This window comes from Schistocerca americana, chromosome X (genome assembly GCF_021461395.2).
Source record: "Schistocerca americana isolate TAMUIC-IGC-003095 chromosome X, iqSchAmer2.1, whole genome shotgun sequence".
NCBI lineage: Eukaryota > Metazoa > Arthropoda > Insecta > Orthoptera > Acrididae > Schistocerca > Schistocerca americana.
In genome coordinates, this window is record NC_060130.1 from 757926336 (window position 1) to 757952411 (window position 26076).

At 38.7% G+C, this 26076-nt stretch overlaps 1 protein-coding gene across 1 annotated transcript in view; it reads left to right on the forward strand.

Moving 5' to 3' along the window:
* Positions 1 to 26076, forward strand: part of LOC124555367 (solute carrier family 12 member 9) — a 132458-nt gene that overhangs the window by 80241 nt on the left and 26141 nt on the right. The window contains exons 9-12 of the mRNA XM_047129258.1: positions 3018 to 3260; positions 16135 to 16283; positions 16636 to 16839; positions 19510 to 19627. Of these exons, the coding sequence (XP_046985214.1) occupies positions 3018 to 3260; positions 16135 to 16283; positions 16636 to 16839; positions 19510 to 19627 (714 nt within the window). The remainder of the gene's footprint in view (positions 1 to 3017; positions 3261 to 16134; positions 16284 to 16635; positions 16840 to 19509; positions 19628 to 26076) is intronic.

Genomic DNA, 26076 nt, shown 5'->3' on the forward strand with positions numbered 1-26076 from the left:
TTGCCTTCTCTTTTTCTGACTTTGTATTAAGATTTTTTAGGATATGATTCTCATGATTGGTGGCATTAGAAGAGTTACACTGGCTGGATACAGCTTTATTAACTTTAATGGCTGTGTCCACAACTTCTAGTTTCATTATCTTAGCTGCTTCACACGCCATTTTAGTTTCGACTACGACTCTTGTAATGGTTCAGTTATTAGGATTTGGAGTGATATTATATTGTAAACCTTTATTCAACAGAGTATTTTCATCCCCATTCAATTTGATATTTGTCAAGTTAGCTACTCTATCATAAAAGCGATGTTGTCCAACACCCTCCCTACTTTATAAAACATTAGCCTTCTGATGCTTTAGCAGTACACCTAACTTTTTGTTATGCCTCTTTTCTATTTTTTCAACATTAATCCTTACTCTGTTAGAAATTTCTTGCCAAACAAATTGAAACTGAGTACTAGACAGTTCATTACTTAATTGCAAATGTAAATCAAAAGCTTCTGTACTTAGCAACTCTTTATGTTTATACGATTCACGTAATTGGGCCCTAATCCACTTCCTCTCACTTTTGGCTTTAATTAACAAGGGGAGGGCTGACCGTTGTTTAATGTTCACTTTCGCATATTTTGGTGTGACACCTGCTGCAAGACACTGCTTATTGAATATAATATTCATTACCACAGTACTGATTTTCTCCTTCAGTTTACAGAGCCTTTTGACTCTGTCACGAGCCAGACGTGGCACTAGTTTCACCAGTTGTGACATAGTCGTGTATATGAACAGTGATCTAATGCTGTCAAATGTTTTTTATTCCAGTCTTTGATCACAATATCAATTCTTTTGACAATGACCCGTTTCAGTCAGTAATGGCCATTCTCAGATTTACAATATAAAAATATATACACCTGGTGAGCAGTGTGTCTTTCAACACAATACAGCTTTATGTATCGCAATATACTATCATAAACCAGCGAAATGTTGGAGGAGTTGGAGATTTACAAGGCCAAAAAGCATGAGCCTACTAGGGTACTCAATGGACAAAGTGATTTTGCTTTGTTTGATAACGTGCTACGATAACCAAATAATGCCTCGCATATTTATACCTAGCCTTGCTTGATGATTGTTGAGAACAGTAGGCATTTGCCTTACTTCCACACATTCGTCGCTCTAATCGTGTAACTGATTATGTCCTACCTATTCATGGATTGTATGAGCAGACCAGATAATTTTATTTATTCACTGTTAATATGTTTAAACATTTTCTGTGGGAGACGCATCACGATGTATGTAAAGCCCTCTAGTGGTTAAGTTCTTACAGTCGGTGCGCACCTACATAATGTCCTGGCGACCGACCCAACAGAGGGTGCTGATCATTAATCTGTCTTTTATTCAGCTGTCATATATACTTTTTATCTTTCATAGGTAATTTATAGGTTGCTACAGGCAATGTATTACATATGTCAATTTTTGACTGTAAATTCACCATAAAAGTATCAGGCCTATTATCTTTATATATTTCCTTTTTAATAATTTTATATGTGTAACTATATTCTTCTTTTACTGTATCACAATTGGTTTCTATAATAGTTATCAATATTAAAAGTCTGCTACATGTATTTGACCTGATGTGTTTTTATCAGATTGTGTTTCTTATGTAAATGATGATTACATCTAAGCCCACAGTAGCGACATCTATGTAGAATGTAGGAAAACATATTTCTGGTAGCTACTGCACTTCAGTAGCCAGTTGCAAAAATGACTATGTGGATTAAGTGGCCTATTCTACACCTTATTTTAGATCTATGTGACGATGCTGTGCCGAGTATATTTATATGATTTAACAATGCTATTAAGGCCTTATCACTTTAGGACATGTGTAGAAAAGGTACCTTTTACCATATTTTATCTGTACGTTTCCCTGGTTGTATGATAGTATATTGTGATACATAATGCTGTATTGTGTTGAAAGACACACTGCTCGCTAGGTGTGTATATTTTTATATTGTAAATCTGATACTGACTGAATCCGGTCATCGTCAAAAGAATTGATGTTGTGGTCAAAGACTGGAATAAAAAACATTTGACAGTATTGGATCACTGCGTCGCAGCTGATGAGACACATTGTTGTAAATACAATATGAAAACTATGAATTCCAGCAAATCTATGTTGAAACATCTTATTTTACACTACTGGTCACTTTGAAATTAGTGTTCAGAAGGAAAGTTACGTTGCATCAGTAATATGTTGCATTAGTAATCTGTGTTTCACCATCCATCATATTCTGAAGAATAAGTTCTGTGATCTGTTTTACATTGTTGCTACCACATATTACAATGAATGAAAGTAGCGGTTATGAATATCTGAAAGTCTCTTGTTGTTTAGTATGATTACTCTAGAATCTTTATTGTGTAACAGTGAAAGTACATAAAGAGAATTGAAGTTGTCTGTGAACTGCTATTACAACTTACCTTGTTTTTGTAGAAGCACTTAATGCCATATTAAATTGTTTATTTACTGTTCATAAGAAGGTAAATGCATGCCATGCCAAGTAAAATGGTGAGGTGTTCAAACTAACCATTAGGTATATGACTCTTTTATTTTCTTATTTATAGTTGTGTATATGCGTGTTCTTTTTGTGGTTTACACATCCATTGTGCTTTCATCCTTAAATGTAAAAATACTATTTTATGGTATGGAATAAATACTATTTATGTCTCTCTAGTATAATTGAAGTTGCTGTCTTTTGACGTGCTCATTCACAGTTTATGGTTACGGCAGCGTGGTAATAGTTTGAGTCAATACATTTGGAAGGAATATTTAAGGAATGTAAAAGAAAATATTTTTAGAAATATCTTTTGTAGTTTTTTGCAAAGCACATTTTTATATTAATGAAATGTATAATTTTATTTAAACTTTCAGTATGTAAAAAGTGTACCATTTAGTTTATCTGTTTAGTGTAAAGCTGATAGGTAACATCCAACAGACCTTCATAAATGGCAGAATTTCCAACATTTGTTATAGGTGCGCAAATATTTGTTGTTGCTGGATTCGAGAAAGGACCATGTAAAATTCTGGCGACCACAGATGTTACTTTTAGTAAGTAATCCAAGAACATCTTGTCCATTGATTCACTTTGTGAATGATTTGAAGAAAAGTGGCCTGTATGTTTTGGGCCATGTTAAAATTGGAGATTTCCGTGACCATGATCGTGATGTCACTGCTTATGAATACACACATTGGCTGGAATTAGTTGACCATTTGAAGGTAAGTTACTAATGTGAATATTTGATTTACTACATTTATTCATATATTAAGTATAATGAAAGTTTATTAGGGCATTGTTTTCAGTAAGCAAACTCTGTCACCACCTGAGTAGATTTCTTCTTCTTCTTCTTCTTCTTCTTCTTCTTGCGTTACGGCCTTTGTAGGACCATAGGTAGCCCTTTCGTGGACTGCGTTTTCCTCTTCTTCTCTCAGAACCTCTTCATTCTTTCTCTTCTTCTCTCTCGCTCTTCTTCCGAGGTCTTCAGTGTCCTTTTCTCCTGTCGGCTCCACAGGTGACACTCTAATCTTTTCCTGTATTCTTCTCTGTCGTTGATCTCCGGCATATTGGTCGGCGTATATTTGTCCCTCCAATTTTCCTTTCCTTCGACCTTGATCCCCAATTCCAACCAGTCCTTCCGAAGTTCAACAACCCACTTGGTTCCTGTCTTTCCCCTTGTCCTCTCTGTTGTTTCCTACACTCTTTTCATCATTCTGTCCATACTCATCCTAATTACATGTCCAGCAAACCTTGCCCTTTTAAGTCTAATTTTCCCGGATAGTGTTCTCATGTTCTGGTACAGTTCTTCCCTAGGTCTTCGCAACCATCTCCCTCCACCTCTTTTGGGACCTAGTATTTTTCTCTCTTTTTTTCTGTCTAGTTGTTCTGCCCCGTTTCTTCCTAGTGTTATCATCTCGGCAGCATATAATACTGCATTCCTCACCGTTGCCTTGTAGTGGCTTATCTTTGCCTCTGTGTATATATTCTTTTTATTGTATATCTCTCTTGCCATACAGAAGGCTGACCTCATTTCTTTATCCTCTCTGTTATTCCCTCCTTCATCCTTTTCCTTCCTGTTACAAATTCTCCCAGGTATTTAAATTTGTTCACTATTTGCACAGTGCCTTCCGGTATTTCCCAGTCTGCAGTGGTATTTAATGTCGTCTTGTTATAGGCTATCCTCAGTCCTACCTTTATGGGTACCTTACTTAAGTTGTCGAGTTGTATCTTTGCGTTTTCTTCCATCTCACTTACTATTGCTATGTCGTCTGCAGAGGCTAGGCAGTCCATTTGAGCCATGTTGTCCTTTATGTCCCCCACATGGGTCTTTGGTATTCCCATTTCCTCGTTTATTGCTCTCCACTACCTGATCACTTCATCCTGTGCTATATTGAACAACAATGGTGACAATCCATCTCCCTGTTTAACACCAGTCTTGATCTCAAATTCTCCTGACAGTGCTCCTCTGAATCTCACCCTTGCTTTTTTGTCTGTCAGAATTTTTTTATGAGTTCTTGGGTAGTTCCATAATGTCCTCTGTTCTTCAGGATCCTAAAAAGAGTCTGTCTGTCGCTGGAGTCATATGCTTTGTGAAGTCCACAAAGGTTATTACTCTCTTTTTGCCCTATGTTCTATCAGTTGCTTCAGGATGAATAACTGTTCTATACATCCTCTTCCCTTCCTGAATCCCGCATGGTCATCGCCATCTGTACTTTATACCTGTTCTTTTACTATCTTGAGCAATAGTTTTGACAGCACCTTGTATCTGACCTGTAGTAGCGATATTCCTCTGTAGTTGTTTGCATCTCTCTTGTTCCCCTTCTTATGTATCGGTACTACAATTGCATTCTTCCATCCTTCTGGCAACTTATTAGTTCTCCAGATCTGGTGGATTATGTTGGTCATGTTGTCTATTGCTTTGTTGCCTCTCCACTTTATCATTTTGGCTGCAATACCATCTTCTCCAGTTGCCCTGTTATTCTTTGGATCACTTATGGCATGTGCAACTTCATCCCTGGTTGGAGGGTGTGGGTATCTCTCTTCTGTGTCAGTCCCCAGTTCCAGCTACTTTTCAGGTAGTTCACAGTTCAGCAGGTCATGAAAGTACTCTGCAAAAATCCTACAGTTCTCCTTTGCACTAACAGCCAGCTCCCCTTTCTTATCTCTTATAAACAGTTCTCTACCCTTGTATCCAATCAGACTCTTTTTGAATTTCCCAAAAAAGTGTGTGCTGTTGTTTTTCCTGAAGTTAGTCTCAATCTCATCCAGTTCCTGCTTCATCTTCTGTCTTCTGGTCCATCTTATTGTTCGGGCTGCTTCCTTTCTTGCTCCCAGGAAAACTTCCCATATTTCTGGGTCCTTCGTGCTGCTGCAGTCACTCCAGGGTTTCCTGTGAGTCTCTACTGCTTCCTCACATTCCTTGTTCTGCCACCAGTGCTTCTGTTTCTTTTCTTCCTTTCCCCATAGTTCAGCCTGTTTCACTATATTTCGCTTCATGTCATCCCATTCATCGAATGATTCAATTCCTTCCTCGTATCTGGATCGATTGTGTCTTAATTTGTCTCGTCTACCTTTATGTTTTTGGTGCTTCTATTCGTCTGTGGCAGTCTGTCCCTGTTTGGAATCCAAAGGCACTTAAATTCTGTAAGATAATGATCCAATTCCATTCTTGTATTCTTCCTGACCTTTGTGTTCATGATCTCTTTAGTGTTTGTCCAGCTGATTGCTGTGTGGTCAATGTGGAATTCCTCAAGGTGGGTGCATGGATTTGCCCATGTCTTTTTCTTACTTGGTTTGGCCCTGAAGTGTGTTGTTATCAATCTCATTCTGTGTTCTTGATAAAGTTCAATCTCACAAATTAACCAAGTTAGTAACACTTTGGTCCACCTATGGCCGTTATGCAAGCAGTTATTTGACTTGTCATTGATTGATAGAGTTGTTGGATGCCCTTCTGAGGGATATTGTGCCAATTTCTGTCCTATTGGTGCATTACATCATCAAAATCCTGGGCTGGTTGGAGGCCCCTGCCCATAATGCTCCAAACCTTCTCAATTGGGCAGAGATACGACCACCTTGCTGGCCAAGATAGGGTTTGGTAAGCATAAAGACGAGCAGTAGAAACTCTCAGCCTGTGTGTGTGGGCATTAACTTGCTGAAATGCAAGTACAGGATGGCTTGCCATGACGAATAACAAAATGAGACTTGGAATATCATTGATGTACTGCTGTGCTGTAAGGGTGCCACATATAACAACCAAAGGGCCCTGCTATGGAATGAAATTTCAACCCATACCGTAACTCCAGGTTGTTGGACTATGGGGCAGATGACAGTCTGGTTCGTATGCTACTGCAGTCTGGGGCATCTCTAGACACATTTTCATTGGTCATTGGGGCTCAGTGCAAAGCAGAACTCATCACTGAAGACAATTCTACCCTACTCAATGAGAGTCCAGGCCAAATACATCCAACACCAATGCAGATAGGCTTCTCCATGTACAGAGGTCATTGGTAATCGGCGCGAGGGGTGCCTTTTCATGATCCACTTATTAATGGTCCTTGGGGTCACTGAAGTACCAGTTGCATGTCAGATCATTGATAATGATGAATCTGGGGCTCTGAGTGCAGTCTGATGATTTGCTTAGTCGTTACATTGTTGTCTCTCTAGGTCAACCATTTCCTTCTTGACACTGTGTTTGGCCGTGGTTCAACCATTCCTGCCAGTTTCGTTGAATAGTGGCATTGCTCCTATTCAAATGTCGAGTGATTAGCTGGTTACTCCAATAAGCTTCTTCAAGCCCAACTACACTTCCTCTCTGAAACGCTGACATCTGCATATGCTGTTCATGCGCCTGTCTACTGACCAGCTGAGTACATGGAATGAAATTTGCAAAGACTTTATGCCCTGATATCGACATGTCCCATTTACTGTCTGTGCCAGCTGCATGGTGGAATTGCCCTGCAGTATCACACATTCATTTTTTGTCAATACGTATATAAATATCAATTTGTGACCAGTTTGCATAACTGCTCTGTGGTGCAGTTTGATTTGAGAAATGAAGGATGATCAAGTGGAATGTGTGTGTCAGTTTTATCCCTGTTACCAGAGTGTATACTCTTACTTGTTCTGATGTACACGTAGTGGACGGTTTTGTTTACACTTCGATGTTATTCCAGTGGCTGTGAAGTATAGATGGAGTTTCGATTTTTGAAGCGCTTGATAATGACCACATGCTGAAATCACGTATGGGCCACAAGTGAATAATGAAATAGAGAGAGAGAGAGAGAGAGAGAGAGAGAGAGAGAGAGAGAAACTCATTTCAAAAATTTTTAACTACTAGGCAAAATGCTTTTAACCTTAAAAAAATTGCAATGTTGACTTTGTTCATTTGACAGTCTTTTCTCTTGCAAAGAAACATCACTAACTTGACCTCATATTTCAAGAAGAAAAAAAGCACAAATGCAAAATATCATCCCCAGCGATGGATCCTGCACAAAAACTTGATTCATAATTCTGATAGAATGCGGTTATGACCGCCTGAAGGTACAGATTTTAAACTTTGGGGTGCAGCATTTGTTTGTCACATGCTCCGCCTCACTGCAGCTGCTTAATGCTCAGGGATGAAGTACTGAACATTACAGTGATGACCACAGTTCCTCTGTTTGTGGGATGCTGAAGACTAGGGAAGAGGAGGGGAAGGTGGACACATATGCCCAATGTGTTTCGAACTCTTGTTTGGGAACACACTTAATTCTACATGAAAAATAGTAAGTAGTATGAGTATGTAATACATTACAAGGAAAAAATGCAACCCTCTCAAGCACAAGGTCATTTTATTGACATGAGGTGACAGGTTTTTGATCATTGTAGGAATATATGATAAGAAAATCAGACCAAATGAAACGCATGTCACAGTAAACGGTATCTAAACAACAACATTGATGTAGGGTATCCCCGTTGGGCAGCAATGCAGGCGTGTATCCTCACATACAAATGATCATAAAGGTGTGCAATGGCATCCTGCGATAGACTGCCCCAAACATCTTGTGCCTATTGTTGCAATTTGGCAATGGATCTTGCAGGCCCTGGAGAATGAGCAAGTTCCCACTTCATAGTGTCCCATACATGTTCAGTTGGTGGCTATGGCAGTTGTTGTACACCATGAAGAGCTTGTTGCATCACAGCAGGTGTATGTGGATGTGTATCTTGCTGTTGAAAAAGCGCATCACTTTCCTATCAAAGAAATGGCATTATCGTGGGGGTAACAGCCTGTGTAATGTAGTGGGCACTGGTTACTTCACCCTGCAGAAACACCAAATGTTACTGTGAAATGTAACTGATCGTGTCCCCCCCCCCCCCCCCCCTCCCACCACCAAAAAGCCTTGGATGGGATCTGTCTGTTGTGGGCGAATTCACTATCAAATAGGCAGCTCACTATGTCTATGCCATACACTTGTATGTCCATCACTCACATACAGACAGAACCTACTCTCACCACTGAAGACAAATAAAGTGCCATTGCACTCTTCAGTCTACTCTTTTATGACATAACAATATCCATGATGTTTCAGTAACTTTTGTGATAGTCTCACTTTCTTCATGGGCACAAAAATCCCTACTGAGCCTACCTGACTTAATCTCATTCACCAATGCTCGGCATTATAGTGCCTTTGGTTCTTCTCTTGGCAATCCCAGATCTGTATGTGAGCCAGCTGTCTTGCATTTTCAGTCCTGGTGGTGAGGTGTTTCATGTAAGCAAGGTGAGTATCATCCAGCCAAACTGGGAACAGTGTGTCCATTATAATTATGGCCTTGCGACAGGTGAGCAGAAAGAACAATGTGAAGTGTGTTGCTTCACTGTGTTGTATTCAAATATCACAGTAGGCAGTATTGGATGCCAATATCTGTTTTTAACAGTGTACATGAAGATTATAGCTGCCAATGTCTTACTAAAGCATCGTTTAAGGCCGATTGTCTGTGGGTGGTAGGCAGTTGTCGTTCTGTGGGTGATGTCGCAAAAATTACGTCTGAACTTGTCTCTGCAGGAAAACTTTTCCATGATCAGATATCATCATGCAGGGTTTACCATGTTTCAAAATGATGTCTTCTGCAAGGAACCTAGCAATTTTGGGGGATTGGGATTCAGCACAGCTTTAGTGGCAGCATAGCAGGTGATGTAGTCACTGCAGATTATTATCCACTGGTTCCCGTTTAACTTCAGGAATCTTCCCAAAAGCTCAATTCCAATTCAATGGAATGGTGTTGCTGCAGGCAGAAGTGGCACCAAGTGCCTCGAGATAAATATGATGCATGGTTCCATTGCTGGCATTCCATACTGTAGCTCACATATTGTCTGACCGATTGGTAGAAATTTGTCTAGTGATAGTTGTGACTGACCCTGTGTAGAGTCTTCATGAGTCCGTGGTGACCTAACGTTGGAGTGTCATGGAAAATCTTCAGGATAGCTGACTGTAGATGAGCTGGGATGATGAGCAACAATTTCTGCAGTTGGATCATAGTTTCTCATATATAATGTTCTATGTATCAAATTGAATTCCCCCCGAGTCAGTTCCTCCTCCTTCAGCAATGATTTATCTTAACTCTGTTGAACAGCAATATCATTCAATGCAGCAATGATGGAGATTTTGTTCATGCCGCTCTGTTCTGCCAGAGGATTCCTTGATAGGCATCTGGTATCCTTGTGTTTGTGTCCGCCCGCATTGCCAATTGGCCTGACGCATCCTTTAGGCTAATCAGTCAGCATATATAATGATGATTTGTCACAACACTGAAAGGTTTGGCCAATAAATATGGCCCAAAATTATTTGTGGCCCAAACAGTTACAAGGCACTCTTTATCGGTTGTAAAGTAGTTCATCTCAGACCTAGAGAGAACTCAGGAAGCATAAGCTGTCACCTTTCAATCACCTTCCTGAGTTTCCTCAAGAACTGCACGTATCCCATAACTGCTAATGTTTGTGTGAAATTCTGTCATATCATTCTCATCGTACGATGCTAGGACTGGAGATAACACCACCCCTCCTTAAGGACGAAGATATTTCTTGCACCTTGTTCTAGCAAAATTTGGCTTTTCCATGCAATACTGAGTGAGGTGGCGCAGTGCTTAGCACACTGGACTTGCATTTGGGAGGACAACGATTCAAACCTGCATCCAGCCATCCAGATTTAGGTTTTCCATGATTTCCCTAAATCACTCTCGGCAAATGCCGGGGTGATTCTGTTGAAAGGACACGAGCGATTTCCTTCCCCATCCTTGACAAAATCTGAGCAGGTGCTCAGTCTCTAAGGACATTGATGTTGATGGTACATTAAAAAACCAGTCTTTCTTCCTTTGGCTTTTTCATGCAGTAGGTCTTACAAGGGATGTGCCTTGCTACAGAAGTCCTTTGTGACTAAGTGGTACTGTGATCACATTGTGAGACAGCTTGTCACATTACCAATGAGTTGAGGAGTCAGAAAATATGTAGCTGCTCATATTATCTCTGGATCAGGATGGATTTCATTGCCCTTAACTAGGTGTGTAAAGAATTTTATTTGTCAGGGAACAAACAGGCACTTTTTCAGATTTGAGTGGAGGCCTGCGGTTTGACCACACTTCAACATGGTTGTCAGGTGGCTCTGATGTTCTTCAAATATGTTTGAAAAAATGACAGTGTTATACTGATAGCAATGACATTTAAAGTGTTGAAGCAGTTTGTCCAAAGGTGGCTGGAGTGCTAAGTTGTCTAAATGTCATAATGTAGAACTCATAGAAGTCATCTGGTAATACGAAGTCTGTCTTTTCCCAGTCATCTGGATTGGTGGATGGTCAACCTCAATTGGCTAGTGGCTACATGTCCATAGTTGGGAAATACTTTGCTCCTTTCAAGCAGTGTGGGGTGTCAACAACGCTCAACAATGCATAAACATCTTTTTTCATGAGTTTGTTCAGTTGTCAATGGAGAAACACAATGTGCTGTCCTCCTCCTTCACAAGGACCAGAGGGAGAATCAAGGATCCCATGAAGGTGCAACAATGTCATCTTTCAACGCATTGTCCACTTCCTCCTGAAAGGTGCATCGTTCAGCGGGAGACACCCTATATGAGCACTGGCTAACTTGGTGGATGGTCCCCAGTGTTGATATGGTGTGTTGGCCTGTCTTTTTTCCATTCAGGATTTGAAAACATTTGAAAATTGATGCAGAACAGCTAACACTCGCTGACATTGTTCCTCGTCATGCCATATATTATTGGTAGTTCGATAATAGCTTTCTCCACTGTGTTGTTTGTAGTGGCAGCAGAGTATGATTCTTCACTGTTGGCACTAAGTTGCCCTTCCTGGACTGGTTCACCACATACTTACCTTTAGGGATGCGTTGTAGCTGCTTTCAACAATTATCGATCCAAAGTTATCCTTGACCACTTACAGTGCTTATGATCAGTGCTGGCATGTAAATATCTTTTGTGAACCTGAGTAGCTTTTTACAGTGGACAAAAGCTTCAATTCTTAACTGAGTACCTAGACTGATGACTGGGACTCGTCACGTTGATGGGGTGATGGTGGGATAACAGTGTCTTCAGCTGCAAAAAACCACGCAGAGCAATCTTTGTTACAGCTTCATCAGTCTGAAGCTCTGATATTCCACAGCCTGTGAATGCATGTGATGCCTACAAGATGTCTCATCTGAAAATAACATTATGAATATATTCTGTTAAAATGACAAATGGCTGTGTTATTTCATTGAAAGTTATTCTTGTAACATGTGTTCCTGTTGGATGGACTTATTTCCCATTTATGACAACCAACACAATTGTTGTTAGCTGCCAGTGATAACCATTCGACGTTACAGAAAAAGAAGTCACTGAATTGACTAGTGCACAGAGAGGTCGGCTGTCAATGAAAATGTCAATGAGATTTCCTGACATCTTGTTGGCTGTTGTCCATGGAGGATTTTAGTATGTGGTGGCCTCACCTCCGTAGTGGCTCACCTTGTGTAGTTCCCTGAATTTGTTGACTTGATGAGTGGCTGGTACTTCTGTACAGTGACAGGGACTGCTGTACTTTGTTGGGGAGCTACCTCGTCCTGGGTACATCTTTGCCCCAAAAGTAGATTATAATCATCTGTAGTTTACTGGCATGAATAAAACTGTTGTGGTGATTGACATCTGGTGATGTGTAGTCATCAAACACTAGTCTTCTTTCTCTACAGCAGCGTACAACAGTGGAAATATGACAACATATTGACCTTTGTCCTCCAAATGCCCATTCTTCTGTGGGGCATATTCTTCGCAGAGGATTTGGTTGTACCTGTGTTGGTCATTTGCTGGGCCATTTTTTGACAGCTGTAGCTTAAGTCAGTTGGCTAAATCCATTGTTCCTTAGATGTTCAACTGTTAATACAGATTGGTGCTAAAGATTGAGACACCTCTTTAACATTTCATTACCTCCTGATGTATGGTGGTTGACGTACTTGGCTGCTATCTCTTGTTTAGTTGATCCAGCAGTTCTGGCTGTGATAAACTGCTGTATCTGTTCTATTACTACCCGGCGAATGGGAGAGGCAAGATCATCTTCCACGACTGCCGTAGTGACCACATTCATGAGTCAGTTATAATTCTTTTGTCCAACTATGCTCTGTTGCATTTCCTTGATGCGCTGGCACTATTTGATGAATTTGTTGTGACGTCCCGTATCTGAAGTACTTGGTAAATATCATCTGCAACTCCTTTCATCAAGTGTGAGATTTGGTCAGTGTCTGTCATATTTGAATTCACAGTGTTATGTAGGTCCAACGCATTCTGTATTCCGGGTTCTGTCCATGACAGCTTTTACATTGCCTAGTATGAGCTACAGTGATTCACAAGTTTTGAAGTACCCGGTATCTCTTTCAGTGTCATTTCGTAACCTCAATCGAATCCAAATCAGAAAGCAAGGTTGTCAGTGAAATTCAGCACTTAACACTGAAATCACATTTATTACAAACACCAGCTTACAGACAGAACTGAACTCCTGGATGGAGAGTGCTGCTGTTTATGCAAATATGGAATATAGAAACATTACAAATATAAGGAATTTCAGGAAGTGATAAATACTAACAACAGGTTTGAACAGGTGACCCACAGCACACCAGCTCATGGCAGTATGACCATGATATCAAACTGAACCATTGTGACAAACATTCTGGCTCTGAACAGTGTTTGCAGTTACAGCAAGAGAAATTTCTACTATTTTGCATACATTGTATAGAAACTGCAAAACATCAATGAAATTTGCATATAAGTAATTTGGTTATATGAATTCTTTTCATGAGCAAGATAAAACTGTAATGAAACTGAAACTTCTACACAGGAATAAACGGTATCCTCTCCATTGGAACATTTCCCATGTACTGATACAGATAACAGGTATTTTGATTGTTAGTTGTTGTTTCCATTCCAGCAGAGACATGTTAGTGATTGAAGGGCTCCCATTGTTAAAGAAGCTAATTTGGTTATTGCAGATTGCTGTATTTGAACAAAATTAACACCATGAAGTTTTTAAATGTACATAAGTTAGTCCTGGGTACTAGTGATTGATACTAATTCGTATATTTAATTATTTAAATAGTGCATGTAAAGAAATTGTGTATATCTACACTATGTGATCAAATGTATCTGGACACCCCCAAAAACATTCGTTTTTCATATTAGGTGTGTTGTGCTGCCATCTACTGCCAGTGACTCCTTATCAGTGACCTCAGTAGTCATTAGACATTGTGAGAGAGCAGAATGGGGCGCTCCGCGGAACTCACAGACTTTGAATGTGGTCAGATGATTGAGTGTCACTTGTGTTATATGTCTGTATGCGAGATTTCCACTCTTCTAAACATCCCTAGGTCCACTATTTCCTATGTGATAGTGGAGTGTAAACGTGACGGGACATGTGCAGCACAAAAGCATACAGGCCGACCTTGTCTGTTGACTAATAGAGACTGCCGACAGTTGATGGGGGTTGTAATGTCTAATAGGCAGACATCTATCCACCCTATCACACAGGAATTCCAAACTGCATCAGGATCCACTGCAAGTACTATGACAGTTAGGCGGGAGATGAGAAAACTTGGATTTCATGGTCGAGCGGCTGCTTAATAAGCCACACATCACACTGGTAAATGCCATACAACACCTCGCTTGGTGAAAGGAGTGTAAACATTGGACAATTGAACAGTGGAAAAATGTTGTGTGGCATGACAAATCACAGTACACAATGTGGTGATCTGATGGTAGGGTGTGGGTACGGCGAATGCATGGTGAACGTCCTTTGCCAGTGTGTGTAGTGCCAACAGTAAAACTCGGAGGTGGCGGTGTTATGGTGTGGTCATGTTTTTTCTGGAGGGCACGTACAATCCTTGTTGTTTTGCATGGCACTAACACAGCAAAGGCCTACATTGATACTTTAATCACCTTCTTGCTTCCCACTGTTCAAGAGCAATTCAGGGATGGCGATTGCACCTTTCAACACGATCGAGCACCTGTTCATAATGCATGGCCTGTGGCAGAGTGGTTACACAACAACAACATCCCTGTAATGGACTGTCCTGCACAGTCCTGACCCGAATCCTATAGAGCACCTGTGGAATGTTTTGGAATGCCGACCTTGTGCCAGGTGTCACCTACCGACATAGATACCTCTCCTCAGTGCAGCACTCCTTGAAGAATGGGCTGCCATTTCCCAAGAAACCTTCCAGCACCTGATTGAATGTATGCCTGTTAGAGTGGAAGCTGTCATCTAGACTAAGGGCAGGCCAGCACCGTACTGAATTCCAGCATTACCAGTGGAGGGCGCCACAAACCTGTAAGTCATTTTCAGCCAGGTGTCCGGATACTTTTAATCACATAGTTTATGCTTCAGCAAATTTTTAGCATTCATAATGGCAGTTACAACATTAATTTTGTGGACTGTTGGACTTCAGCTAAAGAATATTATTTCTGGAAGCTTAATATTTTATGAAATATTTGTACATCACATTAAATCTCGGATATCTGCCAAGGGTCCTACAGAAACCAAAACAGGTGGCATGTTATGTATATTATACTTCGGTAATGAAAGAATTGTGCTCAACTTGAAAGTGAATATTTGACAACTGAGAATCTGAAATGAAATGTTACATTCTGCAAAATTTGAATGATTCATAAAAGTGGAAGACATGTCATAGGCCAAGTGATGAAATGTATATGCAAAATTTGAATGATTCATAAAAGTGGAAGACATGTCATAGGCCAAGTGATGAAATGTATATGAGAATGATGTATTAATTTGTGAACTGAGGAATGATCATATAAATTATCCTAATTATTTTCTTCTTTTTTTCTGAAACAATTACATAATGTAGCATCTGACATATCATTCATATGTGAAATGATTGCTTTAGGTGGATGTGATACACTTTGCACCATTCTGATGAAAGAATAAAAATGTAACAACTTCATTCAGTACAGTAGTGCAAGTTCCTTTGGACATGCATGCATGTTGAAAACAACAGTCACTGCTAATGATTTTTAACCATATTAAATCATAAAACATATTCAGAAATTGCAAATATGGTACCACCACAACTATAAAATTTACTGGAAACAAATGAAAATTTATGCCAGACCAGGAATCAAAACTGGATTTCCGCTTTACACAAGTGGTTGCCTTAACTACTCAGGCTATCTGAGCATGCTTGAAACTAAATAAGTCTCTCCCTGTGTGGGACTTGTATAATTGTGAGAGCACAATGGGAAACAGACATTGGGACATATGGAAGTTTGGATGTGTTCATGAAGTGTGCTCGGATAGCTGAAGCAGTTGCAGTTATGGTGACCACTTGCATAAAGCCGGAAATCCAGGTTTGAGTCCCACTCTGGCACAAATTTTTATTTGTTTCTAGTAAATAGTACAGCTGTGGTGGTACCGTATTCACAATTAGTGAATACATTTCATGTTTTATTCAGTGCTTTAGTGGTTGCTTGTGCTTTAGTTTATAATTTGTTTTGGTTTATGGTTAAATTATAAAAAAATGGAGATCACAATGTACTTCATGTGGACTTTGCAAACATTTTATTTTCGTGCTTGCAGGTGAAAGCATTTGTTGAGCTTACAGTTGCTAAGACTGTCAGAGAAGGCATGCATCATATGATCCGAATGTCGGGATTGGGAGCAATGAAGCCCAATACAATTGTCTTGGGGTTTTATGATGACTCAACACCCAAGGACTTCTTAGAGAGGTAAGTTGTCATAGGAAGAAAATGCTTGTAAAAAGAGATCATCCATGCTTATAATGTATTTGAAAATGTTATTCATTCTTCCAAGATACTGTATGAGCACTACTGTTTCCTTACACTGTTTTAGAATGTACTTGAAAGATTAGATAACTAAAAAACCCTCTGGAGCACAATCTTCAAGATGCATGTTCCAGTCTAGTTCCAATTCCATCAGTGATCGAGAAGATTTATTTCACATGTGTTCAGTCTGTGTAACTTCCGTACTGTTAAACCACTGGCTTCAGTTTTGTGTCTTGTACATATTTATCATTACTCAAGACCTAATAAAACCCTCTATTTTTTTATTTTCTTGCAGTTCTGATTCAGGCTACCATACTACCACATTCAGTGGTATATTGGCGTGTGATGGAATTCCTCTTTTTAAACTACGCAGAGATTCTGAAGAGAAGCATATAAATAAAACTGAGTTTGTGGGAATGATGGTAGATGTTTTGAAGATGAAAAAAAACCTTTGTGTATGTCGCCATTTCCAAACACTTGATAAAGTTCGTGTTGCCAAGTAAGTAAACTCTTACACTTTATAATGTGCTGGAGATTTAGTTTTCTTGTTAAACATTTTTTAAATGTCAGTTATTACAAATGAAATGCAGGCATAATTATTTGTTGTGCCTGTGTAAAATCCGTATTTAGATTTTTTCAGTTAATTGAGCTCCTGTAATTTTCTACTTAGTTTTTAAAAGTGAACGTGTCGCTCTGTGCATTGTGCCTCAGGGGCATTGTGTTTCCCTTATGCTTTGGCTGGGCATTCTAGTCATATTTGGGATTTTCTCTCTGTTATCTATCAGGAAACAGTTAGTTAATCCCTTAATTTTTCTGTGATATTTTGTTGTAATACACTGTGATGCGGAATTAATATGTTAAAGAAATATGTTGTTTAATCTCAGTCACTGCAATTATTGAAAATAGAAACCATTCTTTGGGGAGGAGGAGGGTTAATATTTACAAGCCATCTGCCTTCACAACAGACTCTCTGGTAGAAACTGTTCTCGTCTCAGTCTCTGGTATTCCTATCCATACAAAAGTTTCTGCCTCCTGCATAGTCTCCTGCTCTCGCATTTCTTCATTCATTCATCTGTACTATACCTGTAACTGTAGTTTTAATCTCACAAGAGATGACCAGAATTTTTTGGTCATGAATTGGTATGATATTTCACACACATCCTTGTCACCGGGAAAAAGTGCTTCATATATTTTGGCTTTCTGTGTGACACTGAATAATTTTTGAGAAAATTAATAGAGGATTTCTGTCTTGTTAGTCGTAGTGACTAAACAGTTAAAGATCTGGTATGTTGGGCCAGTGGTGAACTTGTTGTGCTCAAAATTGGTGGATTTGAGTTTAATTTAATCTACCTCTTTTAGAAGTAGTTTCGTTCTTCTGTGTAGCCCCCTGCCTCCCCCCCCCCCCCCCCCCCAGCCCAATGGGAAGTTGTGTGTGTAAATGTTTCAGGCACTGTTATTATCTTATAGAATTTTATTTCATGTCCTTTCTAGTCTAACTCTTCAGTGTTTGGTGTAATTTACCACATATATATTAAACTCTGTGCATTTACTCTTTTGTGTTGTAGTGTGCGTTAGATTCTAGGTTGGTTGGAGTGTAATACCTGTTCTGTCAACATGACCTTTTTTTCTAATCGTATGTATTCTTTTGAGAACCATTACTTTTGTCTTTTGTTCCTATTTTTTAATTTCGTATTTCTTACACAAACTAGGCTCAGTTGAGGGAGTGCTCTATGGGAGTTGACATTTTTATCAATAATAATTTGATCTTCAGCAAACACCAAGGTGTTGATATATCTGCTCTGATTTAGTTGAATGCCCTGTCTTCCTTTAAAGTTCATTTCTTTGAGAACATCATCAATTTAAGTGTTAAATAATGTAGGAGAAAAGCTACAACTTGGCTTCAGATCTTGACTAGGCTGTAGTGCCAGCAACTTGCATTTGTCAAGTGTTGTTTTAATGTTTGTGGAAACACTTAAGTCTTCTGGCAGAGCATTTTAAGTGCAGTGAAATGTCTCACACTTTCATTATAGATCATAGCACCTTGCTAACTATCCTGCCAAAGGCCTCTGCAAAATTGTCAAAGGCAATTAAACTTTCTCCCTCCTCTTGCAATCTGGTCCAGCATAAAAACATTACTGTTACAAGATCATTCTTTTCTGGACTGTTTTGTTCATTAGATAAAATGTCAGCTATTAATTCCTCAAACCTGAGGTGGAGCTGTTCAGTGCTGCTGGTCCTCTATTACCAAAACCTCTGAGCCAGCCTTAACAATGACATGTGGGTTTCACAGTGAATCATCTATCCTTTATACATGTAAATAGGTTGAAGCCAAAATTCAAATAGTGTCCATAGAGGGTTAACATGTAACAATAATGTTCAGAAAGAAAAAAAATAAAACCCACTGAAGATAGCACAGAAAATGCCAAAACATATTTGGGTAAAAGAAAACTAATGAAACAGTGTCTTGCATAAGGCAGTCAGCTATTTCATTGAAGTCTTTCATCAGTAATCTTAGCATAGACTGCATATATTGCCCAATAGCCTATGTATTTGTTAGTTTTCTCAGTTAATTATTCTTGAACAGTGAATTATTAGAGTAGATTCTAATTTTTTTCAGCGATTATATAGTATTGACAATATTAGTTGTTTGGATACAGAAACCTTAAGTGGAAGGTGTTATTTCTATATTGTAGAAGTTTTGTATTCATGTTGTAATACTTTTCATAAAATAGCCAGCATTTCAATACTATAAAATATTGAATTTATTTGATAAGGAAGAAATTGTAACTGTTAACAAAATCCACATTTTTTTGATTAGCAGTTAATATTTATTATAAAAAAATATGACTTAACATACCATAAAATGTAAACTGCATTATTGTATGAGAGTAACCTTAATTTGGGTTTTATGTTCTGCATTTTGTAAGCATTCAAATGGAACTTTTTGTAAAAACAATGAAAAAAACTTGGCCACATACAGCAAATGAATGACACTATTCAACTGGTGGGTCTTCCATATCAGATGCATAATACTTTGTGGGAAAGTTACATAACATTTACTAGGAAATATACTGAATTAAGCACAAGTAAAATTCCATTATTGTGCTGTACTCTGAGTGCATGGTGATTATTTGCTCTTTTATTCAATTAATCCAAGTGTCTTTTTCAGGTCATCTGCAATAAAATATATAGATGTTTGGCCAATCAATTTCTTTAACCCAAATGATTTGGATCACTTTGATACTACGAGCTTATTCATGATGCAGTTAGCCTGCATAATAAATATGGTATGTGTCAGTTTCATTGCACTAGTTTTGTTATGAGGAAAGTGTACAGATCAATACTTTTTGTTTTATGTTTATATTAGTTTACAGTTACACAATTTTAAAAGCTTGAATTGGTCTTACCCTTAAATAATGAGGAATAGAGCTTTTAGAACAGAACATAAAAGTGTTCAAATTAAATAATTGTTTCAAAGAAGTTAAGTGTTAGGACTGTCTTGCATGCTGGAGGTTTATGCTCACTGCATCCACAACATTCATAAAATTAAGTCTGTCCCTTGATCATGTCCTTAGGGAGGACCACAAAGAAACTGGCCAGTTTGGCTAGGTACTATATATGAGTTTGGAAAATGAGGTGTTTCTGAGGTGGGCACTGTTCAGTACTGCTGGTTCTCTGTTACCATAACCTCTGAGCATGCTGTAATTATGACAATTGGCTTTGTCACTGTTACATTGTGTGTGTCACAGGGTGCAGGAATTTTGGTGTAACCAACCAGATTTGAAGGGTGTGACATACCTGTATAAAAACCTTTCATACTCGAGGAGTATGCTGTGGGCTGGGGGTGGATGACTGTTAACACAAAACATGTTGTTAGTGGACAACCTATGGGACACTTGCTTCAGCCTAACTGTATTATATGTCGCCATATGTGGAGGTCTCTACATTGGAGAGGGGCAGACTCATTTGACTTTGGGAAATAGTTCACTTGTGGTCATTCATTTTTGGGATCCATTCATTTGTACTCATTCCCTGTTTCTTTTTCCTAATTGTGCATGTTATATGGATTTTAGATAAATTTGGAGAAAAAATATCAGTATGCACAAGTATTACTTCTACCTGTTAAATTCATTGAGTACCCGATGTGGACAGGTTGTTGACTTCAATTTCCTTATCTGAATGCATTCAGAAAGTGTCACATTAGTTGGCTAACATTGTTGGCTAGTGACTGCAAGACAGCTAGTGCGAGGTCAGATCAGGCTGAATGAAAGTTCAGATTACAGAACCTGTTCACAACCCAGCGGGGACCACCCTAGTAATTGTAGTTATAGCAAGTACAATATTTTCATTTTCAGTTCATTCACAGAAAGTAGTATACATATACCCAGATATTACTAGCTCGAAATGACCGGAGGTAAACTGTCATCTGTCAAACCAACATTAATAGTTTTTTTAAATAATTTGCTGGTGTGCAAATTAACTATGCATCAAAGTGCCATACTGACTGTGTAGGAAGTGAAGATTTATTTGCAAAAGTCACAACTTCTGAAGAAGGACCTGAGAAACAGTACACTAAAATTAGAAAGTTTGTATCAGCAATGGTGACAACTACATAAATATTCTGGGAGACTGTCAGAACGTCATACATGAAAAGAAATGAGACTTCTTTTTTCGAAACCTTGATGACACAGCACACACCATTGCTTTGAAGAGCTCTGTAATTGAAAAAGATTGCCAGTTTTCAATTGGTGTACATTTGAAAAGAGCTACTTGGTTCACACATGGAATTGATGATCAGTTACTTGGAAGAGAAAACTTCAGAGTGTACACAGGTAGCCATTAACTGACTAAAGTGAAATGAATATGAAATTCAACAGTTCAGTAACTTATGTATTAATGTATTTAAATATAAATTTTACATACAAATGTATTTGAAAAGAAAAGAAAAACCCACTACTGGTTCAGTGCTGATAGTTTCATGCATATCTTGGTTGTTTAACTTGCTGTGGAAAAGGGCAGGAAAAAATTGTCCACGAAACCCTTGCTGAAAGGCTTTCTAGTTAAATCATTGGTGTCTGTCACAAGACCATAAATTCAACAACTTTTAGACAAATGTGTCTTTTGATTGAAAACACTTTCGAAAAAGATGTGTTCTATTTACCGTACAGGAATAAGATTTAGGAGAGGATTGTATTGATATTTTTTTAATGAACTGTGAACTCTCTCCTTGACGAGTTGGCAGCTCATGGTTTAGTGACTAGTGTTGCTACCTCTGGATCGTGGGGTCCCATGTTCGATTCCCGACCGGGTTGGGGATTTTTTGTGCCTGGTGACTGGATGTTTGTGTTGTCCTCATCATTCTATAGCCATTAGTGAAAGTGGCTAGATTGGACTGTGTACAGGTTGGGAATTTGTACGGACGCTGATGATTATGCAGTTGAGCACCCCACAAACCAATAATCATCATCGTCATTATTATCTCCTTGAAGAATCATCTTGTGGAGTATCTTTCTGTGCTCCAGGGGATCCATCGGTGGATGGCGAGAGCCATTTGTGTGTGTGTGTGTGTGTGTGTGTGTGTGTGTGTGTGTGTGTGTGTGTGTGTGTGTGTGTGTGTGTGGTCTTCAGTCCAGAGACTGGTTTGATGCAGCTCTCCATGAGAGCCATTTATGTATTGAAAAAGTTTATTCTGTGATGAAGTTGAACTATGACCTCAAGAACACACTGCAGTTTGTTCTATTTGTATTTTCCCTAACTCGTAAGTACATAGAACTGTGATCCTGTGTTGCACCAGAAGCAAAGCACCTTATTTGGATTTCAGAGTTCTTTCAAAACTGATATCCCATATGTGGATTTACAAAAACTGATACATCATTTATGGTTCCTGTCCCCTGTTAATCTTCAGAATCAAAAATGAAAACATTCATTGCAATGAATTCCGAAGCAGAACTGTCACATGAAAAGGATTCTAATAGAAATTGATCAAATCTGAAAAATTATGCCTAATCGAATTGAACAGCTCATTTTTTCTTGAAATAAGAGTATCTTTAAACAGATTTTATTTGAGTTTAAGTTCTTTAAGATGAGCTCCTCGCACTGACATGAAAATGAAGATGTCGCTAACGTTCTGCACCTAATTACTCAACTGAAAGTTGTAAATACCCAGTTGAGACAGATGTCAAGCCCATGGAACACAGTAATAATGAACAAAAAAAGAAAGGATTGTGTCTTGAGTATTTCCATAAGGTTACAGGGCAAAAAAAAATATAGACGGTTACAGGGCAAAAAAAATATAGACGGTTACAGGGCAAAAAAAAAAAAAAAAAAAAAAAAAAAAAGACGGTTACAGGGCAAAAAAAATATAGACGGTTACAGGGCAAAAAAAAAAAATAGAGGCTTTATTGAAGAATAAGTATGTTTAAAAGAAAATATGATATTCTCATCATATTTGCCTCACACATTTAGTAAATAGTAGATTTTTAGGTTATATTATTTAAGTTAGTGCAGCAATACAGCATTAATAATTAAGCTGAAAGTGATAATGTTTTTAAATAAAAACATTCTGAATAATAGTTTTTGAGGTAAAAAGCAAATACAATTTTATGCCATCCAACGATTTTTCAAATGGTGAGACATCCCTTTACCTTTTCTTACTGAGCCAAAATCACTCACAACTCACCATTTTGTGTAAGAAAACCAAAATGGGGGCATGACAAAGAAACAACTGAACTTGAAAAATAAGTGTCTCCCAAAGTCTCATGTTTCATTTTTGGAAAAAATGCGAAAATTGCAAGTTTCACTTTAACTTTACACCACAGTTAAAAATGATCAAAAATTACCTTTAAAAGTAGTCATTAAATCAGGCAAATGAGTCCTTAAAAAAATTGTGCCTTATGATTAGTATGTGTTCAACAGTTTTTCAAATTGATGAAGAGAGAAACAGATTTCTCTTTTTGTTGGCTGAAAAAAAGTATGTATTACATACAGCTTAAGTTTTATAGATTAGAGAATTAGATTAGATAATTACAAAAAGTTGAACTGGAATGAGGAACAGCTGAATATTACCAAAAGAATGAGACCAGCTGCATGAGACCTAGTTGGGAATGAGGAACGAGAAGACCAATCGAGACTAAGACTGGAAAAGACTGGCCACGACCAAACTGAACAGTGAATGACTGTTCCAGAAACAAGACAGACTGCAACCAAAGTGAACTGTGAATGTCTGTTGCTTAGAAGTTGTTCATTGGTCCTCCCGTTCACTTTAATGAATCATTCCTTTGGACTTGTTTGTTCGTGAATGATTTACCTGTACTCTGTGTGGGGAAGCTTGGTTTTCCCTGCCTTTTTGTGAATCACAAATGGAACCCGTAGGTCAGTCCTGACACTCATAATTGTTTGGGTGCACTGTGGTCGAGTATTAACACCCTCTTCGTTAAGATGCTATAAAAGGTTCAATCTGTCAAGCTGTTGGCAAAACAAAAAATAAAAATTAGTAACAGAACACAATTACATTTTCAAAATGAGTTTTTGATTGTCAAAAGTGATGACGAAACACTAAGCGAAGCATTTCTGTTGTATATATTCAAAGATTTACAAGGACTGGCTGGAGTATTCAGATTTGTGAAGTGATTCCATAATGCAGGCTGTTAAAACTCTGCCCCCATGGGGAACAGGTGCCTGCAAGCACAAAGTTACTATAGCTCGCCAACCAATCAAGTGCAGGTGAGTAGGATATCTGCCACATAGCCTTATTGTACTGTGTGCAATAAAGTTAATGAATTTGAAATATTTTTAATTTTAAAAATATGTTTTTCATCACTAGAATACCTCCAGACATATTTCACAGTTTATTAACAAAACATTATGTAGCTTCATCAGAGTATTGACATAAGGGAATGAATGTAAGTTATTTAGCACTCTGTTTTGAGTAGCATTACATAGGTTACCTATGGAAACACATAAATGATAAATTTACAAAATTGCATTCTGCTCAAGTACAGGTATTCCAACAGAACAAATTTGTTACATAGAAGTGCAGCTGACATAAAGTCTGTGGTCAACACTTTGTTGTGAATAGCTATTTTGTATCATGAAAATGACAAAAGCTGCAGAAAGAACTTTGTATCCCAACCCTATGCTGCATCTTGCAGCAACATGGTGTGTGATACAAAATATTTCATTAGCTGTGAATAAAAATAATTGTAATGCTACACAAACCTAATAAAATGTCAGTATTTCTTTCTTACTTGAATTTTACTGCTAAACACATTCCATTATAATTGTGTTTGCTAAGTCAAGGTCAACACATTAGCTGGTATTGTTGTGTGAAAGTGCTGACTGTCTGTGCACAAACTATTTACCCACCACTGTACTCAAATGACCCTGTTTGGAATGCACAATATCCATTGTGGCGTAATATGATGAAACACGCATTCTCTGCTGAAGAAAAGAAACAGTTCAAGGCAACACAGTCTCCTACTTCAAAATGTCTTCTGTAAACCACTCAAAACTTTGGTGATTAAGCTGACTACTTCAAGTAGGCTCAGCTATTAAATGGAGTAGTGTTTCCTTTTGCTTGCAAGTGCTTCAGTAGTTGGTCTCTTCACGGGTATAGTTACATCAAAGGTGAATGTCAACCATCCAGCAGAGGCAAATACACAGTCCAGTCACATTAATGTAACCACCCTGTATGTTCATTGTCAATGTGCAGTAATCACTCACAGATGGCAGTTGGCAGTGTTAGCAGTGGAGGGTATAAAGCATGTCCGGGATATGGAAAACAGTGTTGTTGTTGTTGTTGTTGTTGTTGTTGTAATGCAGAAACGGAACAATTTATCTGACATCCAAAGGGACATGATCATGGGCTTTCAACTCAAGGATGGAAGCATTTCTGAAATGGCTATGGTTGTAAACTGCTTGCAGGCTGCTGTGGTTGGAGTGTACTGTGCATTGCAAAATGGGACCGTCCAAAACCAGTGCTGAGGCAACTATGGTGCATAGATGACTGGGGTGAATGATGGCTGTGGAGATGTGTATGGGTGCATAGATGACTGGGGTGAATGATGGCTGTGGAGATGTGTATGGGTGAATAAACATGAAACTATTGAGCATCTGACCACTCAGATGAACCAAGGGGTTACCAACAATGTCTCCTCTATGACCATTCAGCAGACATTGCTGTTTGTGTGCCTGTGCAGCAGATGTGTAGTACATACACCCATGCTTACTGATGTTCGTCAGTGACAAAGGCTGAAATTTGTGCACTAGGACAGCAACTGGACATCCACAGAGTGGCTTTCAGCTGAAACACTTTCTGTGCTCTGTTGGCATGAAATGTCTGAAAGCAAACACCCTGCAACAATCATCAGAAGGGTCCAGGCCAGAGGAGGGAGCATTATGGTCTGGGGAATGTTTTTGTAACAGTTTCTGGTTTACCTCTTCATTCTAGAAGGCACAGTCAATCGAAATAAGTATGCATCAATCCTTGGGGACTGTGTCAACCTCTACATGCAGCACGATGGCATCTACCAGCAGGACAATGCAACTTGTTGCACAGCTCACTGTGTGTGTGTGTGTGTGTGTGTGTGTGTGTGTGTGTGTGTGTGTGTGTGTTTTCCCCCGGCCACCAAACACCCCAAATTTAAACCCAATCAAGAATCCGAGAGAATCTCAATTGGGCTGTTCACACGTTGGGTCATCATCCAAAAATCCTAGTGCAGCTGGCCAGGGCTCTGGA